This window comes from Polyodon spathula, chromosome 16 (genome assembly GCF_017654505.1).
Source record: "Polyodon spathula isolate WHYD16114869_AA chromosome 16, ASM1765450v1, whole genome shotgun sequence".
NCBI lineage: Eukaryota > Metazoa > Chordata > Actinopteri > Acipenseriformes > Polyodontidae > Polyodon > Polyodon spathula.
Genome location: NC_054549.1, coordinates 27,361,132 through 27,384,386, shown reverse-complemented (window position 1 = coordinate 27,384,386; position 23,255 = coordinate 27,361,132). Strand labels below are relative to the sequence as shown.

Here is a 23,255-nt window from a genome sequence, read left to right as displayed (position 1 = left end):
ATTTTATTAGGACAGGAAGTTAGCACATGATCAGACATGCATTTTAAAAAGCCTAAAGCCAGCTTGTTAGTTATAAAATGTGTGGGAAAATATGTATCAGATAGCTGTGATAGTGGGACTCATTGGAGCATATACTGTTTTTAAGAAATGACAAACATTCTAATGGTCTAATTGAGGTTGGACGTGACTGGTGATTGATATGGGGAAGATGATGGCTGCAGAGACAATTGAAATACATGAATCCACACACTTGATAACACTGAAAGAAGGTAGTATAAACCAGAACAAGGCACAAAGAGTTTCACTGAATGTAGGGAAGTGCTTAGAGACACACCCTAACACTAATCCTACCACATACATTTTCCTCAAGTTTTGAATTTTTGAAATGCAAATGTACTTTTCAATAGCCTGTTTGACTAGGGAAGGTTTAAGCCAGGTATTTAAAGCGGACAGTCTCAAAGGCACATATGACATTTTCAACATGCCCCTTTAGAGAATATATGAACACAGGGTGTGGTCTATCAGTTAAACCTATGAAACTTCCTGTAAAATTATTTTATAATCATTTACACCTTTTGTGTACTTTTGTACCCCCCCCCCAAAAAAAATATAATAAGAAACACTACTTTCTTGAGAAATGGAACCTGAATATAGGTGGAAATTTAAAAGAAGGATTGTGTATGTGCATGTGAACCTGACATGCTAATTTTGCATTGACATTAACTCACTGTGAAATAGACTTTGGCTGCTGTAAGTGGCGTGTCTCAAATTAATTAAATGCATTATGTTGCTAAACATTTAACCTGTGTTTTTTTGTTTTGTTTTTTTGTTTTTTAATGCCACTGTAACTTAAAGGCAAGCTTAAACGGTGAGGTAAAACAAGCAGATCAAAGTTTTGGCTCATGCCTTAATCGATGTGTTATTCTCAGCTCAGTTTTGAAATAAGCAGTGGAGGTCACAGTTGTATTTGCAAAAATAGTTGCCAAATACAGTCAACAACCCCAAAGCATAGGAACAGCAATACTCAGTTTATTACAACAGTGTGCTTACTCAATGAGACAGCTTATTTCTCAAGAGAAAACTCTTTTTGGTATTATATATATATATATATATATATATATATATATATATATATATATATATATATATATGTACTGTATATAAGGCCCGAAAAAACAAAAAAAAGCACTGAAAGAAACTCCTGATCTAGTGTATTTGCTTATAATTGCTAACAGAAGTGGCAAGCTATTGAAGAACTTCTGCATCAAAGAAATACTATGTTATTTCCATTTGACTAAAGCTCACATGTTGGGCACAATATGTCAGCGTGCGATATTGTACCCTGAGCAAGTAAAAAGTTGTTTACATGGCTTTCTGAAGTACAAATACAAAATGAGTAGATGCATTTTAAATGAGTATGGTAAATTATTTGGGAGGATTTGAGGTTTTGGAAGTACAGAATTTAAAAAAATGGGGTGGCGGGGGAAGCAATATATTCTTATACAGTATATTTGCCTTGTGGACTTCAGTTTGCATGCATGCCATAGTTATATGAAACATATATTACAATATATGTACATACAATTCTATTTAACATATACTGTAATATAGTAAATTAAATGTCACTATAATGTGGAATCCACGGTGTCACAGAAATGTTTCAGTGGTTTCGCAAAACAAGGTTTCGTACCAGACTGCATTATACTGCAGTGCATAAAAGCTGAAATAAAAGCTATATAAAAGCTTGTTTTACGACAAATATGGCTCTTCTCTGACATCATCTGGCAATTATCGGTAGTGCAAGAGCTAAGGCTTAGTCAAAGATCACATTCAACCCCGAATAAAAAGGCCTTTTGCCAGTATGAAATATTTTGAAATCTAACCTGATGCCTATATTAATATACCTTTGAACTTTAAATGCGATATGTACAATATCACAAGGTTTATTATTTTATGTATTAATACCTTTGCTAAAATATGAAAGCCTAACCCCTTTTAAAATGCATGTGGTCCTTTTTCATAAAAATAATTTTAAAAAATTTAATAATAACGTTATCTGCGCGCTTAAACAAACCAATACCAAAACCATCTGTCTGTGGGTGACAGTGCTGAGCAGGACCACTGGTTAAATAGTCGGTTCTAGTTCTGCGCTGGTGTTTAACAGAAAATAGACGCTTATGCAAAATATCGACATCTTGTGGCTGTGATCAGTGGTACCTCTGCATACCGAGATACAACAACAGCTAGCTTACTAATGTTTAGATCTGTTAAGTTATCAATGACCCTGAAAACAACAATCAGGCAATGATACCAGTAAATGCAAAAATAAACAAGATTATATTGTAATATCATTTTACACTACTTTCAAACGAATAGCTTTTAAGAATGAAACAAATAGGCTCTATATTACCGGTAACTATACTGTTTGATTTGAGGAAAACTGAACCCTGTAGAAAACGTTAATGGACATTTTGCCATATTAGTATAAATATACTTGTCACAAAGCTTGTATTGATCACACATTAGTTTATTTGAAATATGTTTTAATCTATTTACTGTGTAATGCAGTGGTCTTGCTATATGTATATACGTATTTTATGCATTTAAAAACATAATGTCTTGTAGTTGTATAAGACCTAAACATTATGCAAATAGGCTTGAATATATCGCTATCGTATGAATTACACGTTTGCAATTATTCTTAATGTTAATTGGATCACAAAGCAGCACCGTATGGTAAAATCCTACACACGACTTTTCCCCCGCGAAAATTAATTATTTGAATAGTGTAATTGTGACGTCAGATTACTGTGGCAACCGAAGCCCCATGTTTCCCAGGAAACGTAAACAATGAGAACTTTATCCGGGTTCCATTGTGGTGAAAAAAATTGCACGGGAGTTACGTTTGGAAACGCATGAAATTTCAGTTCATGTCCAAAAGAGCATTTGCCAAAGCTGTTATCCGCTTTTCTTTTACCATTGGTTTAATTTGATCATACCGAGAAAGTGAGAAAGTAAGGTAAGTGCATCTTAATTTTACTGTAAATAAGAACACAAAACAAAACAAAAAATAAATGAAACTATTGGTTTAATTTTAATAAGACAGAGGCGCGTGTGTTACGAACCAGATAACATGCAGTTTTAGTAGCGTCCACTGAACACAGTAGTACATTATTGCTCATAAATTGTATTTACAATGTTAGCATTATATAGAATATTCTATTTTTCTATGCATTAGTAATAAAGATGCACAGTTATGACCTTCAGGTTGTATAGTTGGGTTTTGTCTGTTTGATAACCTCACTTTGCAGCACAGAGAAGTCAGTGTTGGATTTATCAGTTGAGACGAAACGTATGACGTCACATCATTCAGCTACATCACTAAGAAAAATACAAGGTCACAGCATTCTGATTCCATGCATACAGATATAAACAGTGATGAACCCTCCTTTGAGTGGAATGAAAGCACAGTGCCCAGGCATTGCTATTTGGAATAACTGGTTGAGCTATCATATTGATGGGCTGGAAACCCCTTATCCCGATTGGATGGATAACTAGGTCATAGTGATTGACCTACATCTACACAGTAGATCTATAAGATAATAGTTATAGATTTGGTGGGGATATAGGTATACTAAAGTGCAGCCAATTTTTTAATGCTGCAGTTTACCCACAATAATGTTCAGTTGTACAGTAAAATATGATTCCTTGGTGAAACTTTACATTTACATAACTGAATGGTCTAAGTGCTTAGTTTGCTTGCCAGTTTGTTTACATTATTACGGCATTTAAGCTGCAGACACAAAGGGCACATTAAGTGAGCCGCTCAGTGAAAGAACCCACTTAACGGCATGCTCAGTTCCACTCCCTGAGCAGCTCAGAGCAGATTTAATCTGTGATCTGAGTGAGCAGAAAGGTTCTCGCTCTGAGCTTCTCAGTTAACGCACCCGCTGTCACATTTCCATCTGCACCACGAAACTGTAAAACTGAAATCTCATCTTGTTCCAATATCACACTGTGGCTGCAGTCTTGACAAACGTGAACAAACAAAACACGGCACGAGGGCCAAAATAAAAGGTTTAAACAAAAGAACAGCACACTTGGAGGCTGGGCATTAGCCTTCACTACCACATTGCAAAACAATACAAACACTCGCCCCCAAGCTCCTCCAACACACACACAATGGGGAATGGCCACACTTGTGGTTGATGGCAGGGAGATTTAACCCCCTCTCTGCCAAGCTTACATTCCCACACACTATTTACACAGCAGGGCTTCGGCCCTGCCACAAGTCTATAATCCAGTCAGCAACCGGTCATTACAAAAAAGACAAAGATCCCCCATCAGATAACTTTCACCATCAGTACGAGTTGGAGAGATCGAGTTCTGACTGCGCCCCATTTGAAATAGGATTTGGTCTCAATCGGCTGTGGGTGAAAATGAACAAGTCTGACTTTAAATTTCTTTCAAGTCAATCCGAGAGGTAAATGGAAACGTAGCACACATTTTCTCAGTCCTTCAAGCTTTCTAGCCATGCTGTAAACAAACCAGCCATCCTTTTGAACTGTATGGGACACCTTTTAAAAATAGAAAGATGTAATAGATACCTGTGCCATTGATCTCCTATTGATAATATAAATCTCACCCTCTGTTTCTCTTCCTAAGGTAAACCCTCTGTGATGTCATCCTCTACGCTGGCACGGTCCTCAGTGACCCCAAAAACAATAGCCTCAGGGAAGGTTTCAAGTGAGTATCCTGAGAAGCACAATAGAAGCACATTTTTCCCAAAAAAGGTTGATGTATTTTTCACACACAACACTGAAAAAGTTACACGTTTGGTTTCTGTCCAATTTTGTCAAAATGAAATATTTACTATAGAAGTTGTTTCACTTTTATGGAATTACCATAGTTCTTGAAGTCAGTCGAGGACTTTCTATAAGCGAAAGAGACTGTTGCCTCCAAGTACATTTGATTCACCCTGTAGTTATAGTTATTAAATGACAAGTGTTTTGAGCTTTCCTTTTTCAAGATCCTGAAAGTCAGTTATGTGTTGCTTCAGCTCTGACCAGCCAAATCTGTCGTTTAGTTCAGGGGCAGGACCTTCAGTTTGCTGATCCAAACTATACAGTGCCATGTTATCAGGGGGTAACAGAATTTGGAATCCCAATAAAAGTGGATAGCAGGGAGATTCTACATGCCATATTTGTGTGTTATACCTTTTGGTTTGCTGGACCTCTTTGGCATTGTGAAGGCTGAAGCACTGGTATATTTTTGTTCTTACAAGGCTAGTCTATGTAAGCTACCTCCATACATAAATGAATACTTTACGGTCACTTGTACTAACTACAATCTTAGATCGCACTTATTTTTGTATTTTACGGTTCCTAAAGTGCATACTGAGGTTGCTAAAAGATCATTTGCTTATTTTGCTCCTTGGTCTTGGAATTAATTACAGTCTAAACTTAAGTTGCAGTCCCAAATAACGTTAGTACAATTCCAGAGTAAGTTGCGTGATTATCTAATTGAGAGTTGTGCTTGTTTTAAGTAGTTGATTCCACTCGTCACTAATTGATTGTCACTAACTGATTGTTTATTGTATTGAGTATGGCATCTGCTGTAGGCCATATATACTATATAGTGAATGAAATAGTTCACCTTATTTGCATAACATTAGAACAGATCACATTTTTTAACTTGCGTCACAGTGCATTCTGGTTCCTGTGTTCCTGCTTTCCTGGAAGAAAAGAGACAGGTAAAATGCACTTGAGCCATATGGTCACTGGGGCTTACTATATTTACTAACATATATGCACTGTTGTATAAGCATGTGTGTACTTTCTTCTGATTTATAATGTTCTATAGAGGTTCGAAGCACATCACTGAAATCAAGTCTACCGTCTCCAGTCCACTCCTCAAAGTCTGGCGCCAGGACGAAATCTGTTGTTTCAGGTAATATAATCCCTTCAGTTGTTTGTCAGTCATTCATTTCATTACTATCACTTGGAATTTGGCAATATACGGGACATTTGAAGAGTCTGCACAGATTTCTCTGCGTATACTGCAGTATTTATGTGTCTCATTTGTACTGGGAGTAGGTATTCAGGACTCTGTCTGTGCTTTATAGTGCAGGTAGATAATGAAGCCAACAGAAACCCTTTCAAAGTTCCTCCAGATCAGGATATCTTCCTCTTGAGGAACATGGAAAGAGAGCGCAAGAAGCTTGTAAGCCTAACTTGAACTATTTTCAAATACATTTGCTTAACTAACCTCACATTCCTAATCCTTATTTTATGAGCTACAAAGACTAACGCTACAATGTTTCTAATCCTTGGTTAATGGCAAGTCTGTAATCGTGGAGTTTTTACCCCTCTAGGAGCGCGAGCAGGAGAAGAATCTAAAAATCCACGAGAAAACAACCTATGCTGGCCGTGTGAATGCAAAGCGGACAAAGATAAGAGAGCTGATGAAGGAGGGGAAAGAGGAGGGTGCGAATGGTGGAAGTGATGATGAACACGCTTCATGGAAACTGTCTATGACTAAGGGTTAGTACAGTGTGGTTTTCAAATTGGGAGATGCTAGAGGACATAGGTGGCATTTTATTTATTTATTCTGTTTCAGGTTGCCATATAGAAAAAGAAAGCATCAGTGAATTTATATCCAGGAAAAGACAGATGTTTTTACTGCAGGTGAGCATATTTTTTCAGTTTTTTTAATTCTCTTCATGCTCAGGTCTTGACTCTTTTCAGCAGTTGCTGAACGGACTGAATCGCAAACAATGATTTCCATAGCTAACCATCAATATGCTACATGTCTTACCAACTTTTATTAGATACCTGGGGACCCCTAAAATAATTCTACAGTAGATTATTTTTTAAGCTACTAAAATGCATTATATTTTTTATAACATATTACAGGAGTCTTTGTTGAAACCATGCCCTTAATTATTATATTGAACCAATATCTATCAATAATAATAATAATTGATCCTAAGTAACTTATTTGTACCTATTAAACCTGAAACAGAACCACCCTCAAGGGCTGGAGTTTCCTACCCCTAATGTATTTCACAAATGTTGATTCCTAGAATTAAACGTTATACATTGAAATTTTGCGCTTTGGACTGTTCTGAGGTGAGTTCCCGACTGGATTACTATATATATATATATATATATATATATATATATATATATATATATATATATATATATATATATATATATATATATATAGGATTTTGTACAGGACTGAAACTGTAAAAGACAGTAAGTTAGTGGCTCACCTAGTAAACGCACTGTCGCTCGTAGTGCAGGGTGAGTCATGTGTTCCAATTCCACTCACATTGAGTTTCCAGTCTTTGCTGGAAGAGCAGGGAACACTGCATTGTGTTTCAGAGACTCCTACTTCCCTGGGTTGGCCTTTGCTTCCAGGGTTAAGTAGGTAATATCCATTGCTTAAGTTCTCCTGGTGGAAATGAAGGACACCTGTCAATCCAGCTAATCGGTAAGTGGATTGCAGCAGTAAGACATTTCAAATTGGGTTGAAAAATGGGTTAAAACTGATGTGAAAAAAAAAAGAATAGGTCACTTTTCAATACTTTCTAATGGACGCGCCTCTTGCCAGGTGACTTTGTAATATTCATATTTCTTTCCTGTATTATTATTATAAACAAACAAACACATGGCTGGTGTGTGTGCCCTGCTTCCCTGGCAGTACTCCCTGGCAGTGAAGCGAGATGAGATGTGCAAGCTGGATGAGATGGCGATCACAGAAGAGCGTAAGCTGGAGAAGGCTGAGCAGTATCTGGAGGAAGATGCCACCATGTTTGACGCCTTCCTGAAGGAGAACGACAAGAACTCTGTTGAAGCCATAAAAATGTAATTGTACTTTAATAAGACTACTGTATGTGACCACCATTCACAGATCCATAAGTGTTTGTTAATAATAAAGAATAACTAATTTACTTGGTGCATAGCCTGCGCCATTCTAGTCCAGGTATTTGCGCCTATAATACCCTAAAATAATTTAAAATAACAAATTCCTAATAAATATGATTAGGAATATATCCTGTATTGACCACATTTGAATAACTTGCATTGTGTTGCATTTTTTTTTACAGCGCTGAACTAGAAACAAAAGTGAAACTGGAGAAGGTGGCTGAAATAAAAAGAATATCCACAAAACTGATGGCATTAAAAAGGTAAAAGATGAAAAAAAGCAGAAACGATATACCTGTGGTGGCCACCTGTTTTCCCTGGAACGTCCTGGTTTTCGTGATCTCATTTTGCCATCCTTCCGGGACACAGTATTTCTACAATGGACACAGAATATTAAATGGTTGTCAACAGCAATAGTACACATATTTAACTTCATTGATTATCACCGATTTAAATACGCAAGCCAGAAGCGTGGTATGGAGGTGGAAAGACAAAGTTGGGGAGGGTGGTGAGGTGTGTGTATGTGCCCAGGTTTCTGCTTTAAAACGGCAATGTTAATTTTCCCTGGTTGCTGCAATGTATCTTGTTTCCTGATCCAAACTACTGTCACCGAGTTAGAGTTTCATAACTACTTACTTTTCACAAGCAAAGCGGCTCGATCATGAGGTTTTAGTAATCTTGGCACACTAACCTTTGTCATAACATCCAGAACCAAGAAATAATAAAATGTCTTCAATCTGCAATCTTCATACATCTATCTCCCAAAGCCAGCCTTTGTATAAGTTACTGCTGATATGTATTAGAGACTGTGATTTTAAAAGGAACCCGTATGCAATTTTGGTATTCTGGATTCCTGTTTTGAAGGTATTGTAAAAAAGGTAAATGAGACATAGAGAGAAGAAAAAAAAAAAAAAACAGATAGATTTTGTTTCTTGGGTTGGTGGTCCTGTATGAAAGCCAGGTATTATCTCTGCTCCTCCATGCTCTAGTGAGATTTCCAAGTTTGAGGAGATCCTGAAGGAGTACATGACGTATAAGGATTTCCTCATGAAGCTTTCACCCAAAGACTGGCGAGAAGAGTATGAGAAGCAAAAGGAGGCCAAGAAAGCTGAAAAGTCACAAGTGTCACCAACAAGTAAGTAGCAGCTGAACCCGGTTTGCCCACAATTTATGTCTGATAGATACTGAAAATGCAATGTACCCATAGTACACCAGGAAAACATGCTGCACACCAGAACGAGGCCAAATGCAATTTGTTTGACAAGTAGTAAAAGTGGCCAGTCAGTGTATATTAGTATGTGTGCTAAATTACAAACTTAGTCTTCACTGAGAGAAGGCCAGAAAAAGGAAATGTAGATTGGGAGTGAACTTTATATGTTAAAGACAACTAGAAGACCCTGGACAGGTGATCTCAATTCTCCTGTGTTCTCTTCCAGAAACCGATTGCAGGCCTTCCAGCAGGAGTTTAGAGCCGTCTCAGATGGAAGATATGCAAGAGAGCTCCTCGGATTGTGACGAGGTCATTTTTCAGTGTCTGTCAATACCTTTGCATCACACAACAGCATGATGTAACGTCTCCACTGTTATACAAAGACAGTGTTCTTAACTACAGACACAAAGCAAAACCTTTGCTGTGAGATACTAATCATTAGCAAAGCAGATTAAAATATGGTTCTGTAAAACGGCTGCATAGAAACGAGCCTGAATGCAATATAATATCAGTACTGCTACAATATAACAATCTACAAGGCTTTTATACATAGGATTTGTTTCTAAATTAACCAAGTTAGAATTATTATTATTGGACGTTTACAATACATATTGCTCATGATTCTGATATTCTATCACACTTGCTGTACCAGTGTATTACAGTAATACTGATATTTCAAGTAAACATATGGCAATGTTACTACTGTAGTAAAAGAGTATTCTACTTGTATCATTGTATCTGCAATTATTGGCCCTTAGGGCAGACCTGTTGCTTTACTGTTGAAAATCAATTGGTAAGGGTACAGTTGTTTGTGAACATATGTTACCTGTCACCCAGGAGCCAGCGTTGTACTTCACGGATCCCCAGCAGTTACTGGATATCCTGATCGAGCTGGAGGAACAGAACCTCTCCCTGATCCAGAACTCCCAGGAGACAGAAGAGACACTGGAGGAGTTCAAGCAGACCATGGCCATCACAAAGCAAAAGATGTGGGTGTTTGTAATTTCCTCTGTACTGCTGGGACCAGGGACGTAGGCTAAAATGCTTACTTTAAAATTGACACTTAATGACTTACCCAGTTAAAGTAATTGTAGCTAACAAAATAATTTCATAAGTCTTCCCATTAGCTACATGTATTTTCATTTTTAAACAGGACATCTAGCACTAGACTGACTAAGAGACAGTTCTCAGTCCGCCTGCCTTGCCTTCCAGGAAGTCATGTTCTTGCTTTATATCCTTGGTCATTTCACCCAAGCAGTTAATGCATGTTACTGGCAGAAAGCATGTCAGTCAGTAGAGGAAGAAAATACATGTGTTTCTTTCAAAGCTACACATTTTAGCTCTATATAATGACTATGTGTTTTTAAGAAACCCCAGGAAAGAGGTACAGTAGGGCTGCTGTTTATAGCAAAATAATTCCATAAACTTGTACCCCCTATGTCACAATGTAAAAAGAATAAGTATATCTGGGATCATAAAGTGGAAACCACTGGGTTTGATAGGCATTTGTTATGGGATGCTATTCTAAATGTCCACCAACAATGACCAGCACTGGTGCATGCTGGTCAGAGCTGGTGGTTGTGCTGGTTCAGGAGACTTGGTGCTGGATGAGAAGCTGGTTAAACTGGTCCAAAAAAAAGTCAATTTAGTTGTCTACACTACTTAATATATTCGCTATAAACCTTGTCTGGGATTGTATGTACCACATTTAGTCCAAAATAAGCCACCCCTAATTTCAAATAAGAAAACTAATAGCCTGTTTGCAATTAAACTCCTAATAAAAACACAGTCATTACTCAAAAAAATCCAGGGTGCCTGCATGAGATATTACATGATCTTCTAGAAACCTTCTTAAGATGGCTACTAGTGCCACACATATCGCTCCAGATAATACAGTCCACAAATCACAAGACCTTCACAACATGGCTACCTTCATCACTGCTGGATGAACACTGGTATCCCAGAAGATCTCCCCCCCCCCCCAAAAAAAAAAGTGTGTGTCAAAAAAGTTAAACCAGTAGAAGTCCAGTAAATTGCTGCTCTCTGGAATTATCTGCATGGATGTGTTATTATAATTCATAGATGTTTTTAAAGCCCCTTGTTTTCCATTTTTACAGGGACCATGAAACAGATACTCTGAAACAGCAGGTGGATATGCTGCAGTATACCATCAACAGGGAGAAGGAAAGGGCAGCAGAGCTGGAGCTCAAGGCCCGAGTGTTCTCCTTTGGACAGTTCAAGACAGAAGATCAGGTATTGATTTACACAGCTATTTCTCCTCCTCAGTATTAACCAAGGTTTTAAAATTCAATTATTGACTTGTTTCAATGTGTTGGCGGAAGGGTGTATGTTACTGCCACAGCACACAGCAAGATTTGGCTGGACTGCTTGATGGCAAGGATGTTTGACTTGCCTTACAGGACGAGATGATAAACTCAATAAGTAAGAAGGTGGAGGAGGTGTACCGGGCCTGCATCGGCCAGAACAATGCCAACCTGAGCACCTTGTTGATGCTCACTGCCATCGAGAACCGCCTGGAGGAGCTCTTCGAGAACATCGAGATGGTCCCCCGGGAAAAAGTGCAGGTGGCTGAGAGGGCCAAGGAGAAGGAGCGCCGCATCAGGTGAGTCTGTCTGGTTCCGTTTCGATTTTGAGCAGATCGCTTCAGGGCCCAGTCCAGAATCAGAATTGTTATGCCCTTGCAATCAGCAGTCCTTCAGAAAGTATAAAATGATTTGAGAAGATGCATGTTTAAATGCAGTTAAATTTTAATTCAATGTCTTATTAGGATTGTAACATCGTCATTGGTACTGTTATACTGGAGATCATTTTGTTTGCTGTTTTTTTTATGCTATCACACTACAGGTTTTTGACTTGATCTTCAGCACAGGTTGCGATAGGGCCATCAGAAAGAAAGCTATACGGCAAAGTAAAACATTACTTTGTAAGCTACCAATTACTAATCATTAAAAGGAAAATCAAACTACATTCAAATATATAAATGCTTCGCTACAATCAAGGTGCACTTTCAAAACACACAATCCAGTACACCTTACAAATATAAGCTATAGCAAAAAAGCTGTCACCTGTGATGCAAATGAAAGCAGCTCAATGATGTTTTGATTGATTTCTCAGGAATAGGGAAGAGAAAATGAAACTGCAGAAGCAGCATCAAGAGGAGAGACTGCGTAAAGCACTGCAGAGATCCCAGGCTGACATCAAGAAAACAGTAAGCTTGACAGTATACTCTATACAAGGATAACAAATGTATTCAAGTATGACCTAGTGCTTTAGGAGGTATTAACCTTCTGATAACCTAAAAAGCTTAAGCCCTGTCTTGGCTTTCAATTTCCAGTCTGAAACTAGCATGGAAAGCAAAAATCCACTAATTCTTGGTGCCTTGCAAAAGACCATTTTTCAGACATTCAAGAACAGAAATTGAAGAACACAACAAAATCTAAACCAGAAAGACCTGGATATTACTACAGGGCTGTTTTAGATTACATGATGGTTTAGTTCAAACTCTGCTTAGTTTTTTATTCCATATACATTGCACTGAAAATCCAAGTAAATTAATTAGAAAGATAAATAGATAGATCAATAGATATGCTTAGTTACACAAGAAAACAAGGCAGTAACTAATAGGAAGCATTGCCTTGGAAAAGGATTGAAAGATCTATCTTGGGAATCATCCTTCCAAATATGTTAAGACCTGGTAATGTGTTATGCTATTCTATTTTACATGGTGTGGACACATTGTCATGACACTATTTGTATTTATAACCCACTGACCTGTGTCTTTCATCCCTCCCTCTTATTTTACTTTTTAGACGGGTAAAAAGCTGGTATACCGTTCACAACCCCCTGTCATCAAACAGAAGGAAGATAAGAACCAGGAAATCACCAACAAGGAGAAAGAGGAACAGATTTACTTCTTCACCTAAAAAGGTTTTGACAGTTGAATCACGCAGAAGATGAAGTGCATTATTTCAGTATTTCTTTGTTTCACATGTAGATGTTCAATCATGTCCTAGGGAAAAAAAAAAAATTCTAACAATCTTATGTAATCTAGAAGACAAAAATGAATCAACTTAATCACGTCATTGTATGGGAAATTGCAAATAAAGATGATCAAGTTTACTTTCATTAACTGGTAACTTGTTTGCAAAACTTTGTTCAGTGCTGTACATTTTTTTTCAACCAGTTATGAGTTTTTGTGGAGGGATGCATGATGCCAATACGAAATAGCCAGATGTATTCATTTTAATTCTACAGGATGGTTTCCTATCCACTTGCAATAAACTAACCCTATCCTGGTTTTTCCGGTTCTTCCAGATTGCAAACTCTAAACACCAGTGGGCTTTTGTAAAGTATAAAAGACTTTGAAAGTGTTTCAATTAAATTAATTCCCACCTGCAGTACTGCTGCATTTGCAATTGTTTTTGAAGACCTCACTGTGTGCTAAAATAAGACAGACGAATATGTATTTTTTGTTTTTAAATGTAAATCAAACCATTAAATGTAATTCAATTTATTTCGATCCATAGCCTTATTATTACATTCATTAGATATTCAAATGAGGTACACTTTGGCACAGCAAGTAATTCTCATAAAGTCAAACGAAAGGCATTACATCTTAAAAGTGCTTGAATGAATCGATATGGGATCAATGTTCAGACATTTTTTACACAGAACTAGAACAAACCTATACCTACCCCCACCCCCCCAACAGAATGGTGACACTTACATTCACTATACCTTAGAAGCCTTAGTCTACCTTATGCAACAAAACTATGTATGCAACAAAAATCTCCACTGCATTACAAAACACAAAAAAACAAAAACTCTTCACACTTTCAAATAACATATTTGTTAATCTTTTTTACAAAACAAATAAATAACACAATTAAATATAAAAATCATTTTGTTCGAAGAAAATACACAGTAAACATCTTGCCTGAACAATTTCATAATAAAAAAGAGCAACAGATATAATATTTAGCAGATAAAACAATGGCTAAGTCATATCTAATAAGCAACGTACCATTCCGGACAGGCTTATAGTATAAGTAAGTTTTAAACTCATTCTATACAAGAGAGAACTGATTGTATGTTTCTGTTGTAAGCACTAGTGGTTAAAAGCCTGTGTTTTCTGAAGGAAAGCAGCAAAGTGGAATTCTGTTCCATGTTTCAGGTAGTTTCCAAACCTTATAGGTTTTATTCAAACCTAGTTTTAGATTACACAATCGATTACCAGCAGGTTCGTTTTCCAAATACAAAAACTGTGTATGTGAAAATGTGCAGTCTTTTAAAAAAGCCAATTCCAAATTCAACATTTCGTTGTCAATACACACAAGCATAGTCTACTTTCCCAAGAGAGAGGTGGGTTATTCTAGATCTTGGAGGTTTATTGTACTTCCGGTGAACTGGGAGTTATCGGATCCGGCATCATCTTCAGTTGAAGTGTGAGGTTCCTGAGTAAAGGAAGAGTATTGGATTCAGAATGAGAAAACCATAACAGCAGAATTGTGCTGATTGCTTAAAATTTAGAACCAAACATCCAGTGTGGATTTTTGTTGTCATACTGAATATAGGCCAGTGGTCTATGTTGCAATTCGATTTCCAATCGAAAATCTGTTGCGACTTGAAGTCAACTACACACGGAGAAACAGGTTTTCCCAGTTTTCAATACATAAAATACTCCTACCAATCTAACTTTAGCAATGTTGACAAAGCAAATCCACTTTTTTTTTTTTTTTATGGCTGCAATTAATTTGTAAAGTTGCTACAAAAAGTTTAAATGCTTAAACTAAAATCAAATAATAAAAAACAATCCAAATGGGTTAATTGAAAATGCCACATTGGGCTTCAATCCGCTATGCTTGGACCCCACTTTCCCACTGAAGCGACTGAACTAGAACTTTACACGCTACGGTTTTTGTAAACGTAGGTTTCAATGTGCTGAGGGAGTGTTTTCCACTGCCTGGTTACCTGAAGGATGTTAACTGGCAGGGAGCTTGAAGACTGGGAGCTGAGCTGGAAAGCCAGGTCTCCATCTCCTGGGGGATCATCCTGGCAGAAAAAGAGAAGCACAACCACACAGGATTAATACATCTGTCGTCAACACACCACTGACAAGCAGCATTAATACACTGCCAGTGTACTGGGACATGTAAACTGCTTATTCTATTATTGATTCTCTTTTCTAACTGAAAACCATCAAAAGAAACTACAGTACACAAAAACAGTAGCCAAAACCACCACGCTGCAAGTTCTTACTGTTAACATGTTATTCCTGACTGAAAACATACAGGACAGAGTTCTTTTAAGACATTTGCTTCAATGTACAAACCAAGATGAAATGGTCACCCTACCAGATTATACTAAGAATAAGTATATTTTCTCGGTTGTCTCTTTCTCCTCACCTGTAACAACTGTATCTGGACATACTGTGCTCCTGTGGCCGGGTCTCTCATAGTCAGCCCGCTGTTTGGTGACACCATCCCTCCACTGAACCTGCTGCTGGGGTTGGGCGTGGCTGCTGGGGCGCAGCTTCCTTTGATGATTTTAGTTATCCTCTGGTTTGAACTGGAACCACCTATGTAAAGTTTTTAAACAGCTTAAATCACTCACCTGCACATACCCGATATTACCATGAATATAACAAGCTGTTCAGAAGAAAAACAGTCCTCAGGAGTCGTATCAAGGAATGACAAAACCACTGTGTCACCACTGGGGTTTTACAATTAAAATACAAGTGTGTGACAGTACGATGGGCTCCTCCACTATAACCCTTTCTAAAGCACACTATTACACTTTCAAATACTGTTGCAGTGTATAAACAGACCGAGCTTGCTTGAAGTTATACAAGCAACAGCAGGAGCATTACGAAGACTTGAAGACTTACCTGGGCTGCTGGACCCTTTCTGCTTCTTTTTCTTCTTGGCAAGCTGGATGGCCCTGTAGTCCGTCCTGGCGGAGCCTCCACTCTCCTAAGAGAATACAAATCACATTTTACTAAACAGCTTAACATGCACTAGAAACTCTTGTGCAATACAGGAGTGTTCCATTATTAGCAACAAAGCTGCCTTTATACTAGTTAACAGCAAGAAGGATCCACCTACACAAGCTATTATGGCAAGCATAAGCTAGTCTTAACCTCTAGAGCAGTGCACAAATGTGCTAAAGTTGTCTCGCCACTTGACCACATCAAGATTTACAAATTTTCACAAAATGTTCTGCATCCTATACATATACTAACAATGATAGCTGCTCTCCCGTAATGTCACCAACCCTTGTCAGTTAATAGACTTGAACTCACTCTTGAGTACTGAAGTTAATTTTTTCACAGTAGGTACTCAAAGACATTTACAGAAACACTTTGTAGAACTGTTTTGTGCAGCTTTTCTGATTGTCTCAATGTTTCAAAGAAACCCATACAGACATAAAAATAAACAGGATAGAGGACTTAAAGGGGGTAGATTTTGAATATGGATATTATCGGGGACATGTTCTGATGTTTCTCCCTGTGTAAAAGGGAAAAAAATCCTTACAGCACCTACCAGAAAGGAGCAGCCGGACATAGTGTTGAGCTCCAGTTCTTTCTGTGCGCTATAGCTGCCCGTCGGATTGGAGAAGACAAACTGCGTCACAACCTTGCTGCCCTCCTGCTGCCCGATCACGTCCGAGCTGGCCAGCAGGGAGCGTTCCACCTTGGTGGGAGTCAGGAGCTCGGCAACATGGCTAACCCCCAGGCTGCTGGAGGGGGTCAGAGTGGCTGTGTCGATGGTCAGCCCGTGCAGGGGTTCCTGGCTGGGGGTCCTCATGGAGAGGGCAGCAAGTGAACCCAGGGCTTCGGGGTTGACAGTCTGCACATCGTCTAGGTTCAGAGTCCCTTGCTGCAGAACTGTACTACTGCTGACTAGTGCCAAGGAGCTATCCAGGCCATGAGTGACGTCTGTGCCCGCTGCCAGGATTAGTGAGTCTACGGTTTGGGTTAGGGAGCTGTTGTTGACAGAGATACCTCCCCCAAGGGTGGCCCCCACTGAGGCAGCGTCGATGGTCAGCATGCCAGAGTTTACCAGGGACATGTCCATGGCGATGCCCGGGGTGCTGGCGGGCATGCTGGAAAAGAGAGAAGTGATGTCTATGTTGCCAAGGTCTCCCTGGCCCGAGCTTGTCAGCTCATTGCTGGGGGTTAAGGAGCTGGTTATCTCCAGCTGGCTCAGGAGATCTAGAATGACAATGGGAAGACATGATTTTTATACTGACTTAAAATGCTATTTGTAAATAAATACAATAAGGACATGATTTGAGGTATTCATGAAACAGGGCACGAATAGGGATAGCATAAGCATTGGTAATGCGAGCTTACCATTCTGCCTCAAGCCAGTTTTATTAACATTATTACTGGTCCCCCTTTTATAGTGCCAAGATCATCTTAGTTCTGCAATGCTTTGCATATCCTGAATTTAAGTTAAAAAAAAAAAAAAATTCAGGATAGCCATACTATTGCAGCTAGACTACGATAACAGCAACTTCATCCAGTGTTGCCTATCAAATAGCAGTATAAAATACAAGCAAAAAACCAAAAAGACCTTCAACAGAAAAAAAGCTGGGGTCAAATGATAATAGTGCTAGTGTTAAAAAGGCATGTAAAATAATCTTAAAATCTTAATAAGAACTTCTTTAAGGAGGCAGGTCAGTCTATCCTAGTTCTGATCTTTCAATGAAACTGCATCAAGTTGCTACTAGGAACTGTGCTAAGACATCCACATATGTACATATAAGTGATTCAACAATGCTGTAACGGAAAATCAAGCTTAATTTACCAGGACTGAAGTTGTGATGCTTCACCATGTGAGTCTTCATGCTGCTTTTGGAGGTGAACTGCTTACTGCAGCTGGAAATGGGGCAGTGACTTTTTAACGTCTCCCCATCCTGCAGGTGTTTTTTGGAATGGATGTACAGGCTGCTCCTTGCGGAGAACTTAGCGCAGCAACCTGGCAATGGCAGCAGCACAGACAACAATACAATTAATATTGTGCATTTGTAAATGACTTTGTTTCCCTGCTCCACAATGCCAGGCCGATAGAGTTACACTTACAAGTGAAATTTATTTTAATTTCTAAGCGAGTGCAAAGGCACATTTTCTAAGAACAGAACTGTAATAGGACTAGCAGAATTAACTTATTTGCAGGAAGGAGCAGTTAAAATTGCTCAATTAGTTGTTCAATTAGGTTAGAACATCATTGGTTTCGAATGAATTAAAATAGGGAGAACCACAGCTTTATATATTTTGAAACTTTACTTTGTACACAAATAAACTAAAGGTGTGCTAGAAAACACATAATAGCAAATGTATAAATAAAACTAAAGGAAAATGACTTTACATCCTCCAGCCATCAAATCCTGGGACAAAGCTGCTAATTCAGACAAATTAGGGCAGGGCTTCCCAACCCTGATCCTGGGGACCCCCTGTGTCTTCTGGTTTTCATTTCAACTGATCTCTCAATTACTGAACTACACCCTTAATTGAACTAATACTTTGCTTAATTAGACCTTTTTAATTGTTCTGAACTAAAAAGTTGCAGAGTTCAAAATACTTGTTAAATGTTATAGAAAATTATGGGTTTTGTTAAGTAATTGAGAGTTCAGTTGGAATGAAAACCAGAAGGGCTCATGGGTTTCCCAGGACCAGTTAGGAAGCCCTAGTGGTTGGTTTGCATAAAAAAGGAAGACAGGATAAAAGTCTATCAGGAACCTAAGAAGAGATACCTTCGACGCTGCATTCAAAGGGCTTTGTTCCCAGGTGAGTGATGCTGTGTCCCTTCAAGTGTTCTGCTCTGGTGAATGACTTCCCACAGCCCTCTTCCTTACAGGTGAATCGGCGGTCATCATCATGCTTCCTGCAGGAACAAAAAAGCAGTTCCTACAGTGCCTTCACCCCCAAATGCAAATACTAAAACCCAGATCAGTCCACTCCTGGACATTAATGGCCACTATAAGTTCACATCAGAACACGTCTGTCTTTCTTAAGCAACATTTTGACTGCATATCACCGTTAAGTTCTGTAACAAGAAGTCTGAAATGCTGATCTGTACAGCAGAGAGAGTGAAAGACAGTAATACAGACTTGCCTGCTTTTCCTAGCACAGAGGGTGTGATGTGATTAAAGCTATGGTTAATACACATCACATGCAATAGCTTTTTCACCTTTAATTTGTTCAGTATTTATTTTAGCTGTACTTAGACGTATAACCCCAAATTCTGATTCGCTCAATAACTTATGGTAAAGAACGTCATAACTGTTCAGGCACTGTATCTTGGGTTAATGACTGTGTACAAACCTTTTGTGTCTTAGCAACTTCGACATGCTGGTAAAGGTCCATCCACAGCCTTCAGAGTCACAGACGAAAGGTCTTTCACCTGCAGAGGAATAAAGTAAGGAAATTAAAAATACAAACTGCAGCACGGGGACTATGAGGAAGTTAAAATAATTTATCTGGCATTTTGCTTAGGCTTTACAGTGATACAGTACATTGTTAAACAGTAACTACTATGTACTGAAAGTTTGTTTCATTTATTTCAATACTATTTCAAAATTCAATGCACTTTGGCAGCAGTACAATTGTGATGCAGTTATTTTTTTATTTTTTTTTAATGGACAAAAGAATGGGTGTCTGAGGTTTTGCCCATTAAAAATCAAGTCTGAATATTCCCATCTAGTGTACAAAGTGAAGTCTGATTTACTACTATTACTTTTTCACCTTTGTAGAGAAAAGATGTGTTTTGGGAAAAAATGTTTCAATATTTCACAGAGAAATTAGCTTTATGTTCTGGGAAAATACAGACATTAGAGCAAAATGTCAGTGGATATTCTCCATGCCCAGTTCATTATACCATATCCAAATCAAAGTTTCCTGGAGACGTATCTTCTTACTGCAGTACACATCTCCATTAAATGATACATGTGAACCTATTCAGTTAGGCATTACCAGGAAATGTACAATATTCCTGGACATCACTAGATGCATAGTGGTGTAAAGCAACTTACTGTACCTGTGTGGCTCCTCATGTGAATTTTCAGGCGGCAGGCTTTGTCATACCGCTTGTCACAACCCGGGTAGGAACAAGAGAACTGGTCCGTTTCTCGGAAGTGCGCACGATTGTGAGAAAACAACGCACTAAAGGTAATGAAGGTCTTTTCGCAACCTGAAAAAACATTGCAAACACACATTAGGAAATGACAAATTAGCAGAAAGTTCAAGTGCAGCACAAACATTTTTAAATAATGTTTTCGGTGTGGTGGTGCCCCCCAGAAATACTGCTTAGAATAAGAAAGTTACATAAGACTGAAACTCCACTCACAGGACAAAACATGCAGCTGGTACTGTATTTAAATGTGCTTATTGGTTAATAATTTGGGCTGAAGTCACAAGTACACTGTGTTTGTGGTCTTCAGAAGTTGCCACTCCAGCATTAGGAACCAGTAAAGCAGCTCGAGATCTTTGTTCTCTTCTTGATTCCCTGTTGCCTAGCAGTGCATCAAATCAAAAGTGTAATTATGTCAAACAGCCTTGTGGTGATACTGCATGTGCATTTGCAATTAAAAACATATTACATATATTGGGCAATATGCAACTTACTCTTCGAAAACTACTGTACAAAAATCATGAATAATTCTTATCAAATAAGCAGAGCTTGTTCACAGTCCAGTATGTTTACATTCCCTAAAGGTAGTTTAAGATGAACCAAACCTGTTCGTAACAATATTCAATCACACTATACCAGTTTTTAAAATATACGAAACTTACCTGGAAATTCACACTTAAACGGACGCTCAGGTTCAAAATGAGTTCTCTGATGAATGTTCAGCTTGGTCCCCGTACGAAAGCGCTCGTTGCAGACGCCGCACACAAATGTATTATCCTGTTCGTGGGCTTTAATATGGGCTTTCAAATTGTAAACAGTCGTGAACTTTCTCCCACAGTTCTCCCATTCGCAGGCAAAGGGTCGCACCTTGTCGTGGGACTGCAGGTGCCGCTTGAGTTTGTAAGAGGTCGTGAAGGACCACCCACAACCTTCCACAGTGCACTTAAAGGGCCTCTGGTCCTCGGTGTGAGACAGCAAATGTATCTTCAGTTTGTGTTTTGTGTCAAAGGTTTCGTTACAGTCAACCTGGGAGCAATGGTACACAACCATTACTCCCCTCCTGGACATCATTGCTATACCATCGCCGAGTTTCATCTGGAGCTCCCCACTGTCTGTGATAATAAAACTATTTGGTTGCCCATCTCTGGACTCTGGGCAAACAATATCCGCCGCGTCTAAACACAGGCCATCGTCTTTAGGCTCTTTGTTATATGCACCTAAATCTATATTGGAACTGGTGTCTGTGAAATACAAATCCTTGTTCAGATGTAATCCAGAATCACTCAATCGCAGTCCGGGAAAAGCTTCCTCTGTCTGCCCAGATGAGCTAACAGCTGCACTACACTTTTTGCTTTTGTTGACACTTTTCTCGGTCGTTGTTTTAGTGGCACTCTCGCAGTTTATCAGGACGATTTCTTGATTATCTTTCACCCCGAGGTGTTCCTTTAACGCAGCAACTGCGTCTTCCTTCCGATTGCTATTACCCAGCGGCGCTGCCAGGGTTAACACCCCGTTCTCTATAGTGACTATAACACTCTGGTTGTTTATTGTTATCGTACCTGAAAACGTCTCGCCAGACGAATTGCCACCACCGTTATTCTGACTGGTCGATTCAGACAATCTGGTTTCAATACATGCTTGACGAGTATTTATCTGAATGGTTTCAGGAGAAGCAGGGGGTTCGAAACTTAGCCCACGGGTCCCGCTTAGCTTCTGCTGGAGTTCGACCATGTTGTCAATGGGGTTTCTGTTTATGTTCTTGTCCGGGTCATGGTACGCATCGCTATTGCTATTATTAAACTCTATAACATGCATCATATTATTGTTTTCAATAGATTCGCAATTGGCAGATAAACACGCCTGTTTCGGTAAACCTAAAGTCGCTGCGGTCTGACGATCCACCTGCTCACTCTCGTCTAGAGTGGGCACTTTTTCCTCTAAGTTTAAAAGATGATGTTCCACTATTGCGTCTTTGGGCTTTTTGATGTTGCCATGGTCAACTGCGTTATACTCCTTTGCACCTCCACCGGCTAACGAAGCTTGGGTGCTGCTTTCCTTGCAATTGGGTTCACCCTCCCGAACAATGTTGAATACCACGTAAAATCCTTCGTTTTCCTTGCTTTTGAGATTCAAAACTGCTGCATCCTCCCTAGCTTGTGTGCTCATCTGGAGGGCGCCATCTTGCAGCTGTAGTTGAAGCTGCTGTTGCTCTGGATGCCTGCGCTCTATAAGAAAGACGGGAAATGCCGACTGCAACCCGCTTTCGTCGCTTTCAATATCGCCCTTCGATCCCGTTTCCCGTCCACCGTGATCTTTGGCATCGACAACAGGTACATTATTTACGTTACGGAGCCCAATCGCCGCATAACTCAGCATCGATGTGTTGTTAACACGGCTGTTTTTGTGACTAGGGACACTGCCGCGTCCATTTTCTGCCTGTAGACGAAATGGTGACGGCCTGGCTCGTTTGCTGCTGTACTCTTGATCACAAAGATCCGGTTTAGTCGCCCGGTCCTCTTCAGTTTCAGCCAATTTAGGTTGGCCGACTTTGTCGGCCACTGAATTGTGCTGAGGCTGTTCTGGCCGACAAGAGACGCCATGTTGTTGATGTTGTATGTTTTGGGCTGCAAAAAGCCCCTGAATTTCCATCTTGGTATCCCTGTAGCAGGAACACACAAAGACCCGCCCCTTCCAAGAATGCAATAAGAGCGTCCTTGTGGTAACTTCGCTTATGTTACAGACAAACCACGGCATGGATTTCAAAGTGGAGTGTTGAATTACTGTGTTACGGTATTGCTGCATGAGATTTCATCATTAGCTCAAATTAAAGCTAATATCCCCATGTGTAACATGCCTTAAGGGCCTGGTTTTCAAAACTTGGTAACTTATATTGAGTCAAAATAATAATAAAAATATATCAGAGTGAAATTGAGACACAATAAAATACAACTATAGTAT

At 39.1% G+C, this 23,255-nt stretch overlaps 2 protein-coding genes across 2 annotated transcripts; one reads left to right on the top strand and one right to left on the bottom strand.

The window, feature by feature from the left end:
- Positions 1-2,869: 2,869 nt before the first annotated feature.
- LOC121328884 (cilia- and flagella-associated protein 100-like) lies at positions 2,870-13,613 on the top strand. Its single transcript, XM_041274017.1, has 15 exons — positions 2,870-3,019; positions 4,666-4,746; positions 5,863-5,949; positions 6,125-6,222; positions 6,374-6,542; positions 6,619-6,686; positions 7,711-7,874; positions 8,117-8,197; positions 8,924-9,069; positions 9,371-9,453; positions 9,982-10,133; positions 11,262-11,397; positions 11,565-11,767; positions 12,280-12,373; positions 12,975-13,613. Exons 2-15 carry the CDS (start codon positions 4,680-4,682, stop codon positions 13,086-13,088), a joined length of 1,662 nt encoding a protein of 553 aa, XP_041129951.1. The 5' UTR covers positions 2,870-3,019; positions 4,666-4,679; the 3' UTR covers positions 13,089-13,613.
- A 474-nt stretch (positions 13,614-14,087) lies between these two features.
- LOC121328883 (zinc finger protein ZXDC-like) lies at positions 14,088-23,013 on the bottom strand. The gene is made up of 10 exons (XM_041274016.1): positions 20,960-23,013; positions 20,205-20,357; positions 19,493-19,571; positions 18,922-19,052; positions 17,976-18,146; positions 16,707-17,377; positions 16,052-16,136; positions 15,570-15,742; positions 15,136-15,216; positions 14,088-14,618 (listed from the first exon to the last, which is right to left on the bottom strand). Exons 1-10 carry the CDS (start codon positions 22,944-22,946, stop codon positions 14,532-14,534), a joined length of 3,618 nt encoding a protein of 1,205 aa, XP_041129950.1. The 5' UTR covers positions 22,947-23,013; the 3' UTR covers positions 14,088-14,531.
- Between the last annotated feature and the right edge of the window lie 242 nt (positions 23,014-23,255).

What these genes read in the sequence shown, in the direction of transcription:
- LOC121328884 (XM_041274017.1), top strand. Translation starts at nt 4,680, where the DNA reads ATGTCATCCTCTACGCTGGCACGGTCCTCAGTGACCCCAAAAACAATA. An exon ending in AGTTCAAGACAGAAGATCAG is followed by an intron (nt 11,398 to 11,564) that starts GTATTGATTTAC and finishes CTTGCCTTACAG; the next exon opens with GACGAGATGATAAACTCAAT. An exon ending in AGGCTGACATCAAGAAAACA is followed by an intron (nt 12,374 to 12,974) that starts GTAAGCTTGACA and finishes TTTACTTTTTAG; the next exon opens with ACGGGTAAAAAGCTGGTATA.
- LOC121328883 (XM_041274016.1), bottom strand. Translation starts at nt 22,946, where the DNA reads ATGGAAATTCAGGGGCTTTTTGCAGCCCAAAACATACAACATCAACAA. An exon ending in GCATCACAACTTCAGTCCTG is followed by an intron (nt 17,378 to 17,975) that starts GTAAATTAAGCT and finishes TTGTCATTCTAG; the next exon opens with ATCTCCTGAGCCAGCTGGAG. An exon ending in TGTCCGGCTGCTCCTTTCTG is followed by an intron (nt 16,137 to 16,706) that starts GTAGGTGCTGTA and finishes GTATTCTCTTAG; the next exon opens with GAGAGTGGAGGCTCCGCCAG.